Here is a 13,812-nt window from a genome sequence, read left to right as displayed (position 1 = left end):
GAGCACAGAATTTTAAGGATAAAGCAAGAACTAATTCCAATCCTTTCAAAGGAAAAATCCATGGCTCACTCGGTTCTACAGCTGTTGGGTTCCATGGCAGCCTCCATCACCATTGTTCCCCTGGCCAGGTTTCACATGAGGCTTCCACAATGACTACTGCTCACCCAATGGTATCCTTTTCAGCATCCTCTTTCAGCCATGATTCAAGTAACCCACAGGTGCAAACAGGATTTAAATTGGTGGATGACACACAATCTCTCTCACTGGTCTCACCCCTTTTACCCCCAGCAACCTAAGGCCACAATGACAACGGACACCTCCCTGATGGGGTGGGGGGGCTATGTCAGGGACAGACAGTCCAAGGCACTTGGTCCCAACAGAGGCTCATCTGTATATAAATGTTCTAGAGCTGAGGGTGGTGCTTTTGGCATTGCAAGCATTCCATCCCTTGCTGCCATCTGGGACAGTTACAATTCAATCAGACAACATGGCGGTGGTCTGGTACATCAACAAGCAAGGTGGAACCAAATCTTACCCCCTTTGTCGAGAGACCATGAGGATATGGCAATGGGCGATGGCTACCAACCATTTTCTTCTAGCAATGCACATTCCCGGGAGTTCCAACGTGATAGTAGACAGCCTCAACAGGTGCATTCTGCAACCTCACGAGTGGTCCCTGAATCCCTTGATAGCGGCGGAGATCTTCCACCGCTGGGGCCGTCCTTGCTGCGACCTCTTTGCATCCTCGGCCAACTACAAATGCAGCAACTACTTCGCCCTGATTCCCCCTCCGGGACAGTCACCCAGGGATGCTCTAGTTCACGATTGGACCTTGGGCCTTCTCTACGCATTTCCACCCTTTCCTCTCATTCCCCAGTTTCTGAAGAAAGCCCAGCGGTTGAAGAGCAAGGTAATCCTCATAGCACCGTATTGGCCATGACAGATTTGGTTCCCATTCCTTTGGCCTCACCTACTAGATTGACCATGGATCCTCCATCCAATCCCAGAGTTGATCTCACACCCACAGAATCTGATTCATCCCACTCTGAACAGCCTGAAGCTAATGGCTTGGCTACTCCAATTCCCTTGATTGCCAGGCAGAATGATCTTTCCTTACCAGTACATGATATTCTCGTTGCTTCTCATAAGTCCTCCACTAGAATTACTTATCTGAGCAAGTGGAAAAGATTTACCTGTTGGCTGAAAGATAAACAAGTTAGACCCCTTTTCAGCACCAGTGTCGATAATACTAGACTATCTGGCCGACCTTTTTCAATCGGGTCTATCAGCCTCTAATTTTCATGAGGGTCTCCAAGATTCCTCTCTTATGTCCCATAAATTGTGCAAGACCTTCATAAAAGGTGTGAATCATCTGAAGCCACCTTTTAGAGAACCTATTCAACCATGGGATTTATCATTAGTTCTACAAGCTCTGACAATGGCACCTTTTAAACCAGTCTCTTCTTACGACCTCAAGTATTTGTCATGGAAAACCTTGTTTTTAGTCGCTATTACTTCTGCCAGATGTATTTCTGAACTTCAAGCTTTATGTATCAAGAGTCCATACTTGATTTTTCATAGAGATAGAGTGTTTCTGAGAAGTAATCCATCATTTCTGCCTAAAGTGATCTCTGAAATGTCCATTAATCAAGCCATTGAATTGCCAGTTTTCTTTCCCAACCATGCAAACAGAGAAGAGTATTGCCTACATACCCTTGATATACACAGACAAATCCATTTTTACCTAAACAGGACTAAACCCTTTCGTAAATCTGACCAGTTATTTTTGGCCTTTTCTGGACGTAGATTAGGATTGGCTGCTGCTAAGGTCACATTAGCTAGATGGTTGAAGGACTGTGTGACCTTCATTTATACACAACGTAATATCTCGTTGCCTACTACCATGAAAGCTTATTCAACAAGGTCAGAGGCAACTTCTGCTGCCTTCCATGCCAAAGCTTTTTTACATGACATCTGTGCAGCTGCAACTTGGGTTACGCCTCATACCTTCATCAATCATTACAAATTGGATTTGGCCTCCAGGGGAAGAGCATCTTTCGGTTCTATGGTGCTCAGGAATGTCCTTCCATGACAGCCTCCCAGAAATAGAGGTAGCTGGGGACTCTGTCCCATACGTAAGGAATGAATGAGGATTAACAATATCAGATAAAGAAGTTATGTCGTACCATAGCATTCCATCTGTATTGTTGATCCTCGTTCAGTCATTACGACCCTCCCTCCTTCCCCCTCCTGTGGTTTCTAGTGGATCTCACCATCCAGTTCTCTTAGGTTATTTGACCAGAGGTAGCCTCTACCTTCTTAACTTGCAAACTCAATCTGAGGTAACAGGGAGAGGGGAATTGTGGGTAAGAGTTTAGCTCGAGAGTTTGAAGCTGACGCGAGCTTGGAAAATGGCCAGCTCGGTTCCGAGCTCAGAACCGATACCCATACATAATGACTGAACGAGGATCAACAATACAAATGGAATGTTATGGTAAGACATAACTTCTTTTTAACTACTAAACATTATGCTATGTATGCGAAATAGACCCTTAGACCCTGGTTATTGCTGAGGACTCTCTGAGTTTGTGCTCTACTCACTGTTGATAAGCAAGTCTTGTAAAATATTCTGTTTTATTCCATGTATCTCACTTGCGCTGCCCTATATGCTTTGAGGTCCTGTAAGGGAGATTTATATCTGTGAAGCAGCAATACTCTGTGTGAACCCTTTGAGTACTACCAGTCACTGGAAAAACTGAAAATTACTTCTTAGGACCCGGCTTGGGACTAATGCTGCTGCTTTCCTCCTGGTTAGAGAAGTAGACTGCTTTTCTGCTGGCCATGGATTGGGTGGTTTCTGGTTGCAGTTTTGGTGTGAAGTTCTTCGGGGCCTTTGTGCAGTTGACTTTTAGTTGTGTCTAAATTTTGTAGGTTCCATACAGAGTATCTACCAAGAGAAGACTACAGCAAGCGTACTTAACCGATCAACATGTGGTTAATACTACTACTCAGGAGGAAGCTTGGAATTATTGCTACTCTTTACCTTTGGTGAGATAAGGGGTAAAGGATCATTGATTCTTAGCTGTGTGTAACTCTGAGACAAGCACTATATTGCACCTCTAGTTACCCTGGATTATCTTCACTACCAAAAATATAACTCCTCCTGTTATCATCTCTAAACCTCATAGGCACTACTTCCTCCTTCTGTATACATTAGTAAGCACATGGAACCATGGACTTGCACTTTCTGTTTCTGTAGCCATCTTGGTGGAAATGGGCACCCTGAGGCAGTGCAGCAATTGCTTCATATTTACTGACCCACCTACTACTTAAACAAACTGACACAGTGTGAGAAAGATGTAGTTATAAAATCTTATTAGCGGCAATGCTTTCACATAAAGCCACTACAAATGGCAAACAAGCAGTCAGTAACACAAAATACCACACCATACTTATCACACTCAATAGGGACCAAACACCTACACAAGCTGAGGCACTTAAAGGTAATCTATCTAAACCATAAATTACTCCTAAATGTGACCTAAGAAACAAGTAGCCTCAGCAACCTCAAGAGCACTCATCTCAGGCAGCACCCACCATGAAACATGCATCTAAGGCTCTCTTTGACTCAGTTCAGAAGCCCATAAGGCAAAACTCCAGACATTCTAGCCTCTTAGTCATAGCTGACTCCATAGAGTGAGACACACTACTGTACCCCTCACCAGGATGAGTAAGGTGAGGGTCACAGGCAGTTGTCTATTGAGTGCCAGAATTCGCCACATCACATATGCACTCAAGTCCTTGCACCACAAGTACACATATGACAAAGTCACAGTACACATGGGAGTAAACAATTTGAGACATACCTCCCTGGACTATAAGAAGAGAAAGAGAGACATGATGGAGCTCTTGGAATAGGTGGCTGAGGCTGGTGTGAATCTAGCCTTGAGCAGCATTTTACCTTCACCTAGGGTGATACCATAGTATGAACAAAAATGATTGACTTTAATAATTGGCTTAGCTCATGGTGTCATTCAAAATGAGTACAATATATGTCTGGGAGGACATGGTAGATAGTCCAAACTCCTTTGCTGGAAATGGCCTGTACCTAGCCCCCAAAGCTTTCACATATTGGCAAAAATCTTATCCATACCATTAGTGCCTTTTTAGGCAAAGACAGTCTACAAAAGCTTCCAACATAGCAAAATAAAATTTGCAAAACATTGTGGTATTACTGCTCAATGCTAGACGCCTAAACAGAAAACTACACTGGCAATCCTTACCCTAGAATGTATTGATATATGCATCATCATGGAGAAGTGTTTCAAGAGTATTGAGAGCATCCCTCCAATGCAAGGTTTCAAAATGTACCATAGGTTCAGACTCACCACACTAAATAAAGGCACTAAAGTTGGTGGTGTCTGTATATTCATCAAACAAAACTGGACCTCCAGACTCATTAAGCAGGATAATGGCCTGGAACCCTCCATGTCAGACTTATCATTAAAAAACATATCACTTTGTAGATAACAATAGGACATCCTCTATGATGCCCCCCTCCGGCCTGTGACTCCTACCTCTGCAATATAAAAGCCCTAAGCATTCAGCTAAACAACATTCTTAGGGGATTGAAAACTTATGCATCCCCAAACATGTATGCCCAGAGATTTCTGGACTTCATAAATACAAACTCAGTAAATTAGCTAATCCATTCCCCAACCAGAGGTGACAAAATCTTGGACTTGTTTTTTATCAGTATGGGTCAGCTCCGTTCCCCTCCAGCTGTAATACAATCCATAGTCAAATCAGACCATAAATCAGTTGTTATTCACCATAAGACTGAAGCAGAAGCATTCTCCAATAACTCATTATTCACAGATTATGCCAAAGTGTATTTATTAAAGCTAAGTGATGACGTGTCAAAATTCAAGTTTCACTTCCTGAGCACACTGCTACAAATGTGGAATCCTTCACTGTCAAATTCTATGAACACGTAAATAACTGCATAAAAGTATCTTTCCCATCTTAAATAAATAGACCACCAAGTTTAAAAATAAATTCTAATAGCTGACAACCAATATAAAAAAGACTGCACAATAAAATTTGGTAAAGCTCATTGTATGTAAAAACAAATCATATTATGCAAATGCCAAAAATGCTCTTGCTAAGGCTAATAGAGAATTTTAGACCCTGATTAAATCAACTAAAGCTAGATACTAGGTAAGAATAGCAACCCAGGCAAAAGACAATCACAAAGGATTTTTAACCATGTCAGAAACCTCAGAAATAAAGTTCAAAATTCCACCAGGCTAATAGTAAATATACTGTAAACCTGAAGACATAACCAGTCTACTAGCAGATAAACTTACTTCTAATTTCAACCCCTATTTCCTCCCTCCCCTCCTCCTGCCCAGACCTCTTAACAGTATCCACACCTCCCCCCTCAGATCTCCCAGAAACAAGAACTAAGTGCACTATCCAGGACCAAGAACACTGCTTCTGTGTGGCCAGATAACATACAAGGATGCCTATTGGTCATGCCATGCCCTGTCTTCACAGATACTTTTCGATATTAGCCTCTGAACATGGTTTGTACCAAATGAATGGAAGAATGCAGCAGTCATCCCCTTCACAGAGTGGCAACCAATCCGGGCAACTACAGACCTATAAGCCTGACCAGCCACATCTGTAAAGCTATGGAAGAGATCATTATAGAATTAATAAACAAAGACAAAACAGTGACCAAAACTAGTATGGTTTTGTCAAAGGCAGATCCTGCCTACACAACTTGGTTAACTTCTTTAAGAAATTCACTGAAGAAATGGATGAGTGAAAAACTGTTCACACCACATAACTGGACCACGTAAGGCATTCAGTACCATCTCCCATTCAGGCATAGTTAATAAATTCCAGATAAATATAAATCCTTATGTAACTTACTGGATAGCAAACAAGCTCACAAATAGCACCCAAGAAATTATTATGGGTGGATCTACCTCATGTCACTAGTGAAATACCCCAGGGCTGAGTCCTCAGGCCATTCCTTTTTGGCATCTACTTTAGAGAGGTCAAGACAAATGTTGAGGGCTTATGCCTGACAAAGTTTGCTGATTACTGTAAACTCAGTGCTATAATAAACTCTCCAGAAGACATCAAGATCCTTCAGGAAGCCCTGACACAAACAAACAAACAAACAAACAAACAAACAAACAAACAAACAAACAGCTGGTAACAAAAACTAAAACTAAACACTAAAAAAAAGTGCATAATTGTATCCTTTGGCAAGTGAGATGTCTCTTGTAGCTGTAATTTCGACAACGCTGTCCTGAAAATTGACCCAGTAGTAAGGGATATGGGAACATATGTACACAATGAGCTGTTGTTCGATTACAATGTGTCGACTATTGTTAAGAAGTCCTTCTTTATAGCATAACTTACTAGCAAGGGTATGGCATCCAAATTTAGGGAGGTAATCATTACACTTTACATTGCACTCATTAAGCCAGTCATTGAATGTAATGCCCTATTGGCATGTACCTGTTGAAGCACCTGACTCAACTTGATTGGCCTCAGTGTTTTCTCACCAAGAAAATCAAGAAACTAAATCAGAAAAAAAAAAACACTGATTGCCTCAAGGCTCTGTCTCTCTTCTTAAAGCCCTACATGCTGCTAAGGGGACATCTCTGCCTTGATTAGACAGCCTGTACTGACTCCATTCTTGCAGACCTTCTATACACCCGTAAGTCAAATAGTGTCTGAAACACCCACTATGTAGACCTTAATCTCTACTGCAGCATAACTAGAACATACTGGAGGGATAGATATGTCTCAGAGAGGAGTACCACTTCTCTGAAACTACCATCCTGTCCATGTGAAGTTAAGTACGTCTCTTACCTTGTTCAAGCACATAATGAATGCATGGATGGGAAATCATAAGTTCATTCCCTGGTTTGGCACTCTTGTCCCCTACTGACAGGGGGAACATATAAGTACCCACTCCAGGGTTATAGCTATTCATACTTACTATACAAAGGGTTCTCACACAATGCTAAAGGATTATCTCACCTGGGGTTAAACAAGACTTGAACAAAGTACACAGGCATTGGTACTAAACTACTAAGGCTAGAAACACAGTGGGAATGCATGGTTAGGCTGCTAAAGAGCCTCACAGATCAATAACCTTGTAAGTGTACCTATAAATCTACATGTTTGGCTGCTAAGGATCAGTGACACATTAACTGTATTTTTTCCCTCGTGGAAAGAGTGGTTTAGTGGGGACTGCCACTGTGCCTCCAAGGGGTGTACATGCACTGGAACATGCACTCCAAATTGCTTCATAGCATGACTGCATGATTGTTGTGCATATGTACCTTTAACAATTCCTCCTGTTATGGGCTACAGCTGTTGTAAAGAGAAAAAGAGAGAGAGTGTGTGTGTGTGTGTGTGTGTGTGTGTGTGTGTGTGTGTGTGTGTGTGTGTGTGTGTGTGTGTGTGTGTGTGTGTGTGTGTGTGTGTGTGTGTTTATGTAGCTGAAGAATGAGGGTGGGCATATACTTCCTCTAAGTACTTCTTCTAGCTTGTTAATGCAAAAAACCCAAATACCATACCTGCTTCAGGGATTATTTTAAGGAAGCTTTTTCCCATGGCCTCTGATGCATGTGTGGGATTCGGTGTGTTTTTTACCAGGGCTCGGAATGTTTTGATTGTGATTTTTGTGTTTTGGGGGGGGGTTGGGATCCCTCCACACATTCCTATACACATTCCTATGCAAGAGGATGAATGTGGATAGTAGTAGGGGAGCGGTCCTGCTCATACTTCAGACCTTCTAATACTTCATATCCTAAGACACCATAGCTATCCACTCCTACAACATGATGGTGATTTATTACATCAACAAACATGGCAAATGCCTTCCTATCCTTTATATGAAGAAGCCCTAAGAGTAGAGAATAAACTTATGCCAAACAGCCACTTTCTGGTAACCAGCAGCTACATATCACTGAAGGCCACATCACTAGTAAATAAGCTCGGCTGCCATCTGCTGATGCCTGTTAAGTGGTACCTCATACTGCCAGTGGCACAAAAACTGTTATGCTGGGATACTCTTGCTGCAATCTTTTCTCTCTTCAATCAATCGCAAATACATTCTTCTTCATCCATCCATCTGAAGAGGGAATGTCCCAAGGATGCTGTGATCGAGAAATTGCCCCCTATCTCATTTATACTTTTTCCAATTTATTGTTATGATGAAGTTCATCCAGAAAGCCAAATAGTGCAAGTCCAAAATAATTGTCATAAGTCTGTATTGACCTTGATAATTATGGTTTTCTTTATTTAACTGTTAGCTATATAGCTTGCACACTGAACCTTTTTGTTCATGACCCACATTCCATTGGAAAAATAACAAATAGAAGCATGGCTTCAACAACATGCAGTAATGTCACTTATGTTAGGTACATCAATTATGAATGTCACTCCAAGTAACATTAGTTAGTATAGTAGAATCAAAGTAGTGGTTGAAAAAAAATTAAAATAATTATTCTCGGTTGGAGTGCGGGGAGTGCCTTCTGTGTGGAGTCTGCATGTCCTCCCCGTGGTTGGGTGGGCATTCGAAAGACATGCGTAAATGGGCGTGACTTTGTTGAAGGTTGAAGGTCAAGCTGGCACCTCGGCATTCATGAAAATCTACTGCCAATCATTAGCGGACCGGAGTTCCACTGTGGCAACCCCTAACCGGGAAAAGCCAAAAGACAGCAACATGTTTAATAAATGATATAAAATTAAATATGAGACACTTTGTTGTGAAGAGGTTTTTCTGTTCTCCTGTCTCACTTTCTGGAGAAGCCCAGGCTGTAGTGCCTATTCAGGACACTCCTGACTTAACTTTCCAGGAAGTCTCTCCTAGACATTCACTCCCTGTATTAACACTATGGCTGGTTCACATCCAGTAGTAGCTAAACTTCATTTTTTTTCATTGAGTCATACAGATTATTCCCTCTTTGTGGAAGCCTAAATACAAGACTTAAGGACCAGTGGACCAGTTTCTCTATCTGTACCACTACAGAGGAAGTGGACCCTTTTCAAGTCTAGAGGAAACCAAGACACTACTTTTATAGAAGATTTAAATAAAATGAGAATAACTGGTTTTCATTTTTATTTGTTTATTCCTAATAACTAGGTTTTCATTTTTATTTTTGTTTTCTAATAAAGCAGTGTTCTGCTTTAATTTCATTATGACAATACATTGTTTTTCCTTTTGAGTTTCTCAATTTTTGCACCCAGGCTGAAGTGAAAAGACATTGGCCAGGATTTAGAAACAGGCCTGACCTCATGCGCTAATACAAAAGGGCCTTTTTATATTAAACAAGTGTTTTTTTGTAGTTACCGGCTCTTATTGTTTTTTTTTTCTCGCTTGTGGTTTAAAGGTTTGCGCGTTTTTTAATTCGTGGTTCTGCAAAAGGGCCTTTTAGCATGCTCACAGAAACCAGCAATTCAGAGACGCATTAACTGCAAAGTTGAATTATCAGCTAATTTACATGTCTCTGAATTTCTTGGTAATTACTCCAAGTGCTAAAAAGCCCTTTTCTGCTATCCTTGTGGTAAATTCGGTCAACACTTATTCTGACATTCTAGGGAAGTCACATTTGTATAGTAGCAGTACCACAGCAACAGGCAGGAAACAGCAATCAGTTCTATTTGCAAAACATGAGATCAAGCATAAATTGCAACATTTTACTATTGAATATTATAGTTTTTTATGTGCAGTGTTTTAAATGTCATAGGTTCATAGGATAATACTAGGCTATTGGCCTGGAAGCCCTTATAAGCCTAGCCAAGAATTTTGATCATGTTCCCACAAAGTCAGCACCTGTTTCTTCTGTCCAGCAGGGACACAGGTGGGATCCCAGGGGTGTATTTTCTGTTTCCCATCCAGTTGTCCAGGTTCCTCTTAAAGAGGACTAGTGAGGTATTCTGCTTGACATGGAGAAGGAGTCTATTCCACAGATGGGGGAGTCTTTGGGACACAAATCTATCCTGCCAACAAGTTCTGTTAATGTCACAGACCAGGTTGAGGCCTTGCATGCAGGTTGCATGAATAGAGTTTGACTTATGGATATGCAGCAACTCCGTCAAGGCTGGGTCTGGGATGGCCTTCTATGCCAGACACAGGTCACCTCTGAGCAGTCTGTATGAGACTGAGTAGAGGGACAGGGCTTTTACCCTATCTGTATAGGATAGGTGTTTGAGACCCTGGATATTCCTGGTCAGGAACCTCTGTGGTCGCTCCAGCTGCTGCATGTGCTTGGCAAGGTACATACCGACAGGGGCATTGTACTCGAAAATGGGTCTGATAAAGGAGGAGTACAAGGATGTTATGACTTCTTTGTTCCCGAATGAAATACCCTTACTTATGAGGTGGGCCATGTAGAAAGCCTTCCATACAATGGAGGCAACGTGGTGGTCAAAAGTCAGGTTGCTTTCAACCTGGGTGCCCAAGTCCCTGACAACTGATTGCATGCTTAGTACACTGTTATTAATTTGATAATTAGTAGGGATGCCATTTTCCCCAAAGGAGATAATGATGCATTTCTTGGCATTCAGTTTGAGGCCATGCTTCTGGCACCAGTTATTAGTTTGGGTAAGGCCCTCTTGGAGGATATTCACATCACTAGGAGAATTTAAGACAGCACCCAGCTTGCAGTCATCTGCAAACTTGGTCAGCCACAGACCACTGGTTTTGGCTTGTACCTCAGAAAAGTATATCTCAAACAGTAGAGGCCCCAAGACTGATCCTTGGGGTATGCTGCTCTTTATGGGTCTACTACTAGAGGTGGCTTCCCCTATTTTGACTGAGTGGGTTCTATCCATGAGTCAGTTAGCTACTCATCTGGTAACATACAGTTGCTGCCTAGCTGGGAGAGTTTATCTGTTATGCCCGAGTGAGGAATAGTATCGAAAATGTCCACAGGCAGCAGTTGGTGAGAAACAAAATGCAACAACAATGACTTACATTTTTTATTTAGTATACAGTAAGAGGAACATGGCAATGCAAGGTCATCAGTGTCACCTTCCCAGTATATACTGCACAAACTAGGGGGAGGTGGGTATGGTTAAACACTGCTAAGTCATTTCTGCCATTGCAGCAGCCACTTTCCAGACATGAGTTTCCACTGTGACTAGTTAAAAATTTGGATTGATCATTTGCCAGTTTTGGCCATGGAGTAAATGAAACTCCCACAATTTGAACAATTTTTGTTTGAAAACAGCAGTTTGGACAGCTGTGCTGTTAGCAAATCGGTTACTTCATACGACAAAAGCCTCAGCTGGCTGGCAATAATAAATAAAGCAGGATGCCATCTTAAGAGAGGAACTATGTTCAAGACAAGAAATTGTTTTGCTGTAAAAATTTAAAAGGACTTTGTGACTGACCATAGCATCCTCCTCCTGAAATCAGTAGTGTTTAAGCTGTAGTAGAATTCATGAAGCAAACATATGCAGAAGTTAGGCCTTCCAGGCCACAGTATGTAGTGATATGGACCGACTTCATGGACCACACTATCTTATTCTGCATTCCCATTCCACATGCTTGAGCTGGTGTAACATGGCTTCAGACGGCTGAGATGTGCCATATTTAATGTAAAGGATTATGATATTATCAAGTCTTCAATAATAATTATCTTATTATGTGTTCGAAACATGAATGACAAGTTCAACTTGAGAGTGAAATTTGAGAGATGGCTGTTGACATCCAAGTTGAGTGCTATGATCAGGTCTCACTGATTCACTTTAGTCAAGGGGCTTTATCTTCTACATGTTCTACCAGTTGCAGTTACAGAAAAACGTGTAAGAATGTGAAGTGTTTTACCAGTTTTCAATTTTTTTAAAGTCAGCAAAATAACTAAAGCTGCCAAGCAGACACCAGGCAGAAACAAAGTATCCCTCTGAAGGACACCTTTAAAAGCCATTAGACATTTCATTCTGCCACACTGTTTTGTCTGTAAGTGTGGAGGAGTGAAGTATTTAACTGCTTTTAACTGTTTTACTTTCTACTGCTGCTCTTTGCTGGATGGTGCTGGCCAGTCTTAATCTGTAAGACTCAGTCATAACAGTGTATAGGAGTGCTTAGCAAACGTTTGTTAATCACCTTTCTGACATCAGAAAAGTGTTTAGCAAGATTTTCCTTTTCTCAATTTTGGAGTGTAATGGTGGCATTCCATGCATGACAGAAAAACTTTATACTGATGGAATTTCAAGTAAAAAAGTTAAGCAGGGTAATGATTGAGTTAATATCATGAGAGCTAGCTTGCAATACAGTGATATAGATGCCATGAGCAGTATAAGAAATTTGTGTTCATCTGTGTCATACCCAAAGCTCAGGTTTATTACATATATGAAAAAAGTGCATCAGGTGATGCCCCTCTTTCTTATAATGAGGGTAAATGTTTCCTACCTCATTTTATGGATTTTTGTTGTCTCTTGAAGATTATGGTAAGGATGTATCACCTCAAAGAAACATGCATTGTATCAGTTTATGTAAGCAGAATTTAGATATCCAGTAACTATTAAATGGGTCCAGTGCAAAAACATTAAAATCACACTTGGAAGTCAGATTGCCTAGAGCTGTCATAACTTCTGTTGTGTTGCCGAAATAAATAATGGTCATTGTCGAGTCCATTTATTTAATTAAATGTAATGACTTTACAATGATAAAATTCTAGTCTAATGCAAAGACAAATGAAAATCTAGGAATGAACAACAAATAAAAAGATGAATTCAGACATTTATTTAAAAACATGCCTCACTGTGAGTAGATAGAGAGCATGACACAGAAGGAAACAACGAAAAAGCAGTAATATGTATTTTTTTTCATGCAGGTTGTCTCTTGTGCCTTGCTCATTAATCACCAGCTCTGCTTTTCCTTCATGCTGTGCACAACAATCATGCGATATAACACCGAGGAGGATAATATGTTCAGCAATTTGGGAGCCATACTTGAGAGTGAATGGAACATGTTTCTGCACTCAGCCGTGTTGGCTAACGTGGTTGACCATAACAAGCAGTGTGATGACATTAATGGTATGTTCACAAATCTGACATTAAACAAAAATATTAACTATAGCCTTTTGTAAATATCCGAGGTATGTCCATAGAAATTTTCAGAGTCCTTCCTTAAAATTAATTTTTACATTACAATTTTAGTCCATTTTAGATGTTTGAAAAAATGAGGGACTGTTGGATGGCAAGGGCTTTCTATGTGCATCTTTTCCACTTTATAATTTATTATTTACTTGCATTTGTTTACTGGGATGGTCTGTTTGGGTTATTGCCATTTTCCAGCAGAGGCCCAGAGAGATAAGCTCCACAATGCAGATATATAAAAAAGTAATTTTAAACCATACATTTTCAAAAACAGAAGCAATACATACACAGTACAGAACAGAATGTACAAACAATATGTATACGTGTGTGTGTGTGTGTGTGTGTGTGTGTGTGTGTGTGTGTGTGTGTGTGTGTGTGTGTGTGTGTGTGTGTGTGTGTATATATATATATATATATATATATATATATATATATATATATATGAAATTCTTTCAGAGCCTGAAAAATCATTAAAAGAAAAATCTGAAAAAGAAAAAAAAATTCTGAAAAAAAAAACCAAAAAACTGAAACCCAAAAAAACAAAAAAAAAAATGAAAAAAAAAAAAAACACAAACTCAAAAAAATACTAATGATGTCATTGTGGCTTTGCTATTGTTGTGGCTGTGTGTTGTTTGGGGTGCGTTGAGAGTAGGAGGGTGGGTAAGTTTTATT

The 13,812-nt window shown here is 40.6% G+C and overlaps 1 protein-coding gene across 1 annotated transcript in view; it reads left to right on the top strand.

Moving 5' to 3' along the window:
• The window catches only part of DNAH14 (dynein axonemal heavy chain 14), a 2,550,346-nt gene that overhangs the window by 1,380,074 nt on the left and 1,156,460 nt on the right, over positions 1-13,812 (top strand). Inside the window, 1 exon segment of the mRNA XM_044060213.1 lies at positions 12,876-13,081. Within this exon segment, the coding sequence (XP_043916148.1) occupies positions 12,876-13,081 (206 nt within the window).

This window comes from Protopterus annectens, chromosome 1.part2 (genome assembly GCF_019279795.1).
Source record: "Protopterus annectens isolate FY-2018-M chromosome 1.part2, PAN1.0, whole genome shotgun sequence".
NCBI classification, from domain to species: Eukaryota; Metazoa; Chordata; order Ceratodontiformes; family Protopteridae; genus Protopterus; species Protopterus annectens.
Note: the sequence above shows the minus strand (reverse complement) of the source record. Positions and strands in the feature narration are given on the sequence as shown.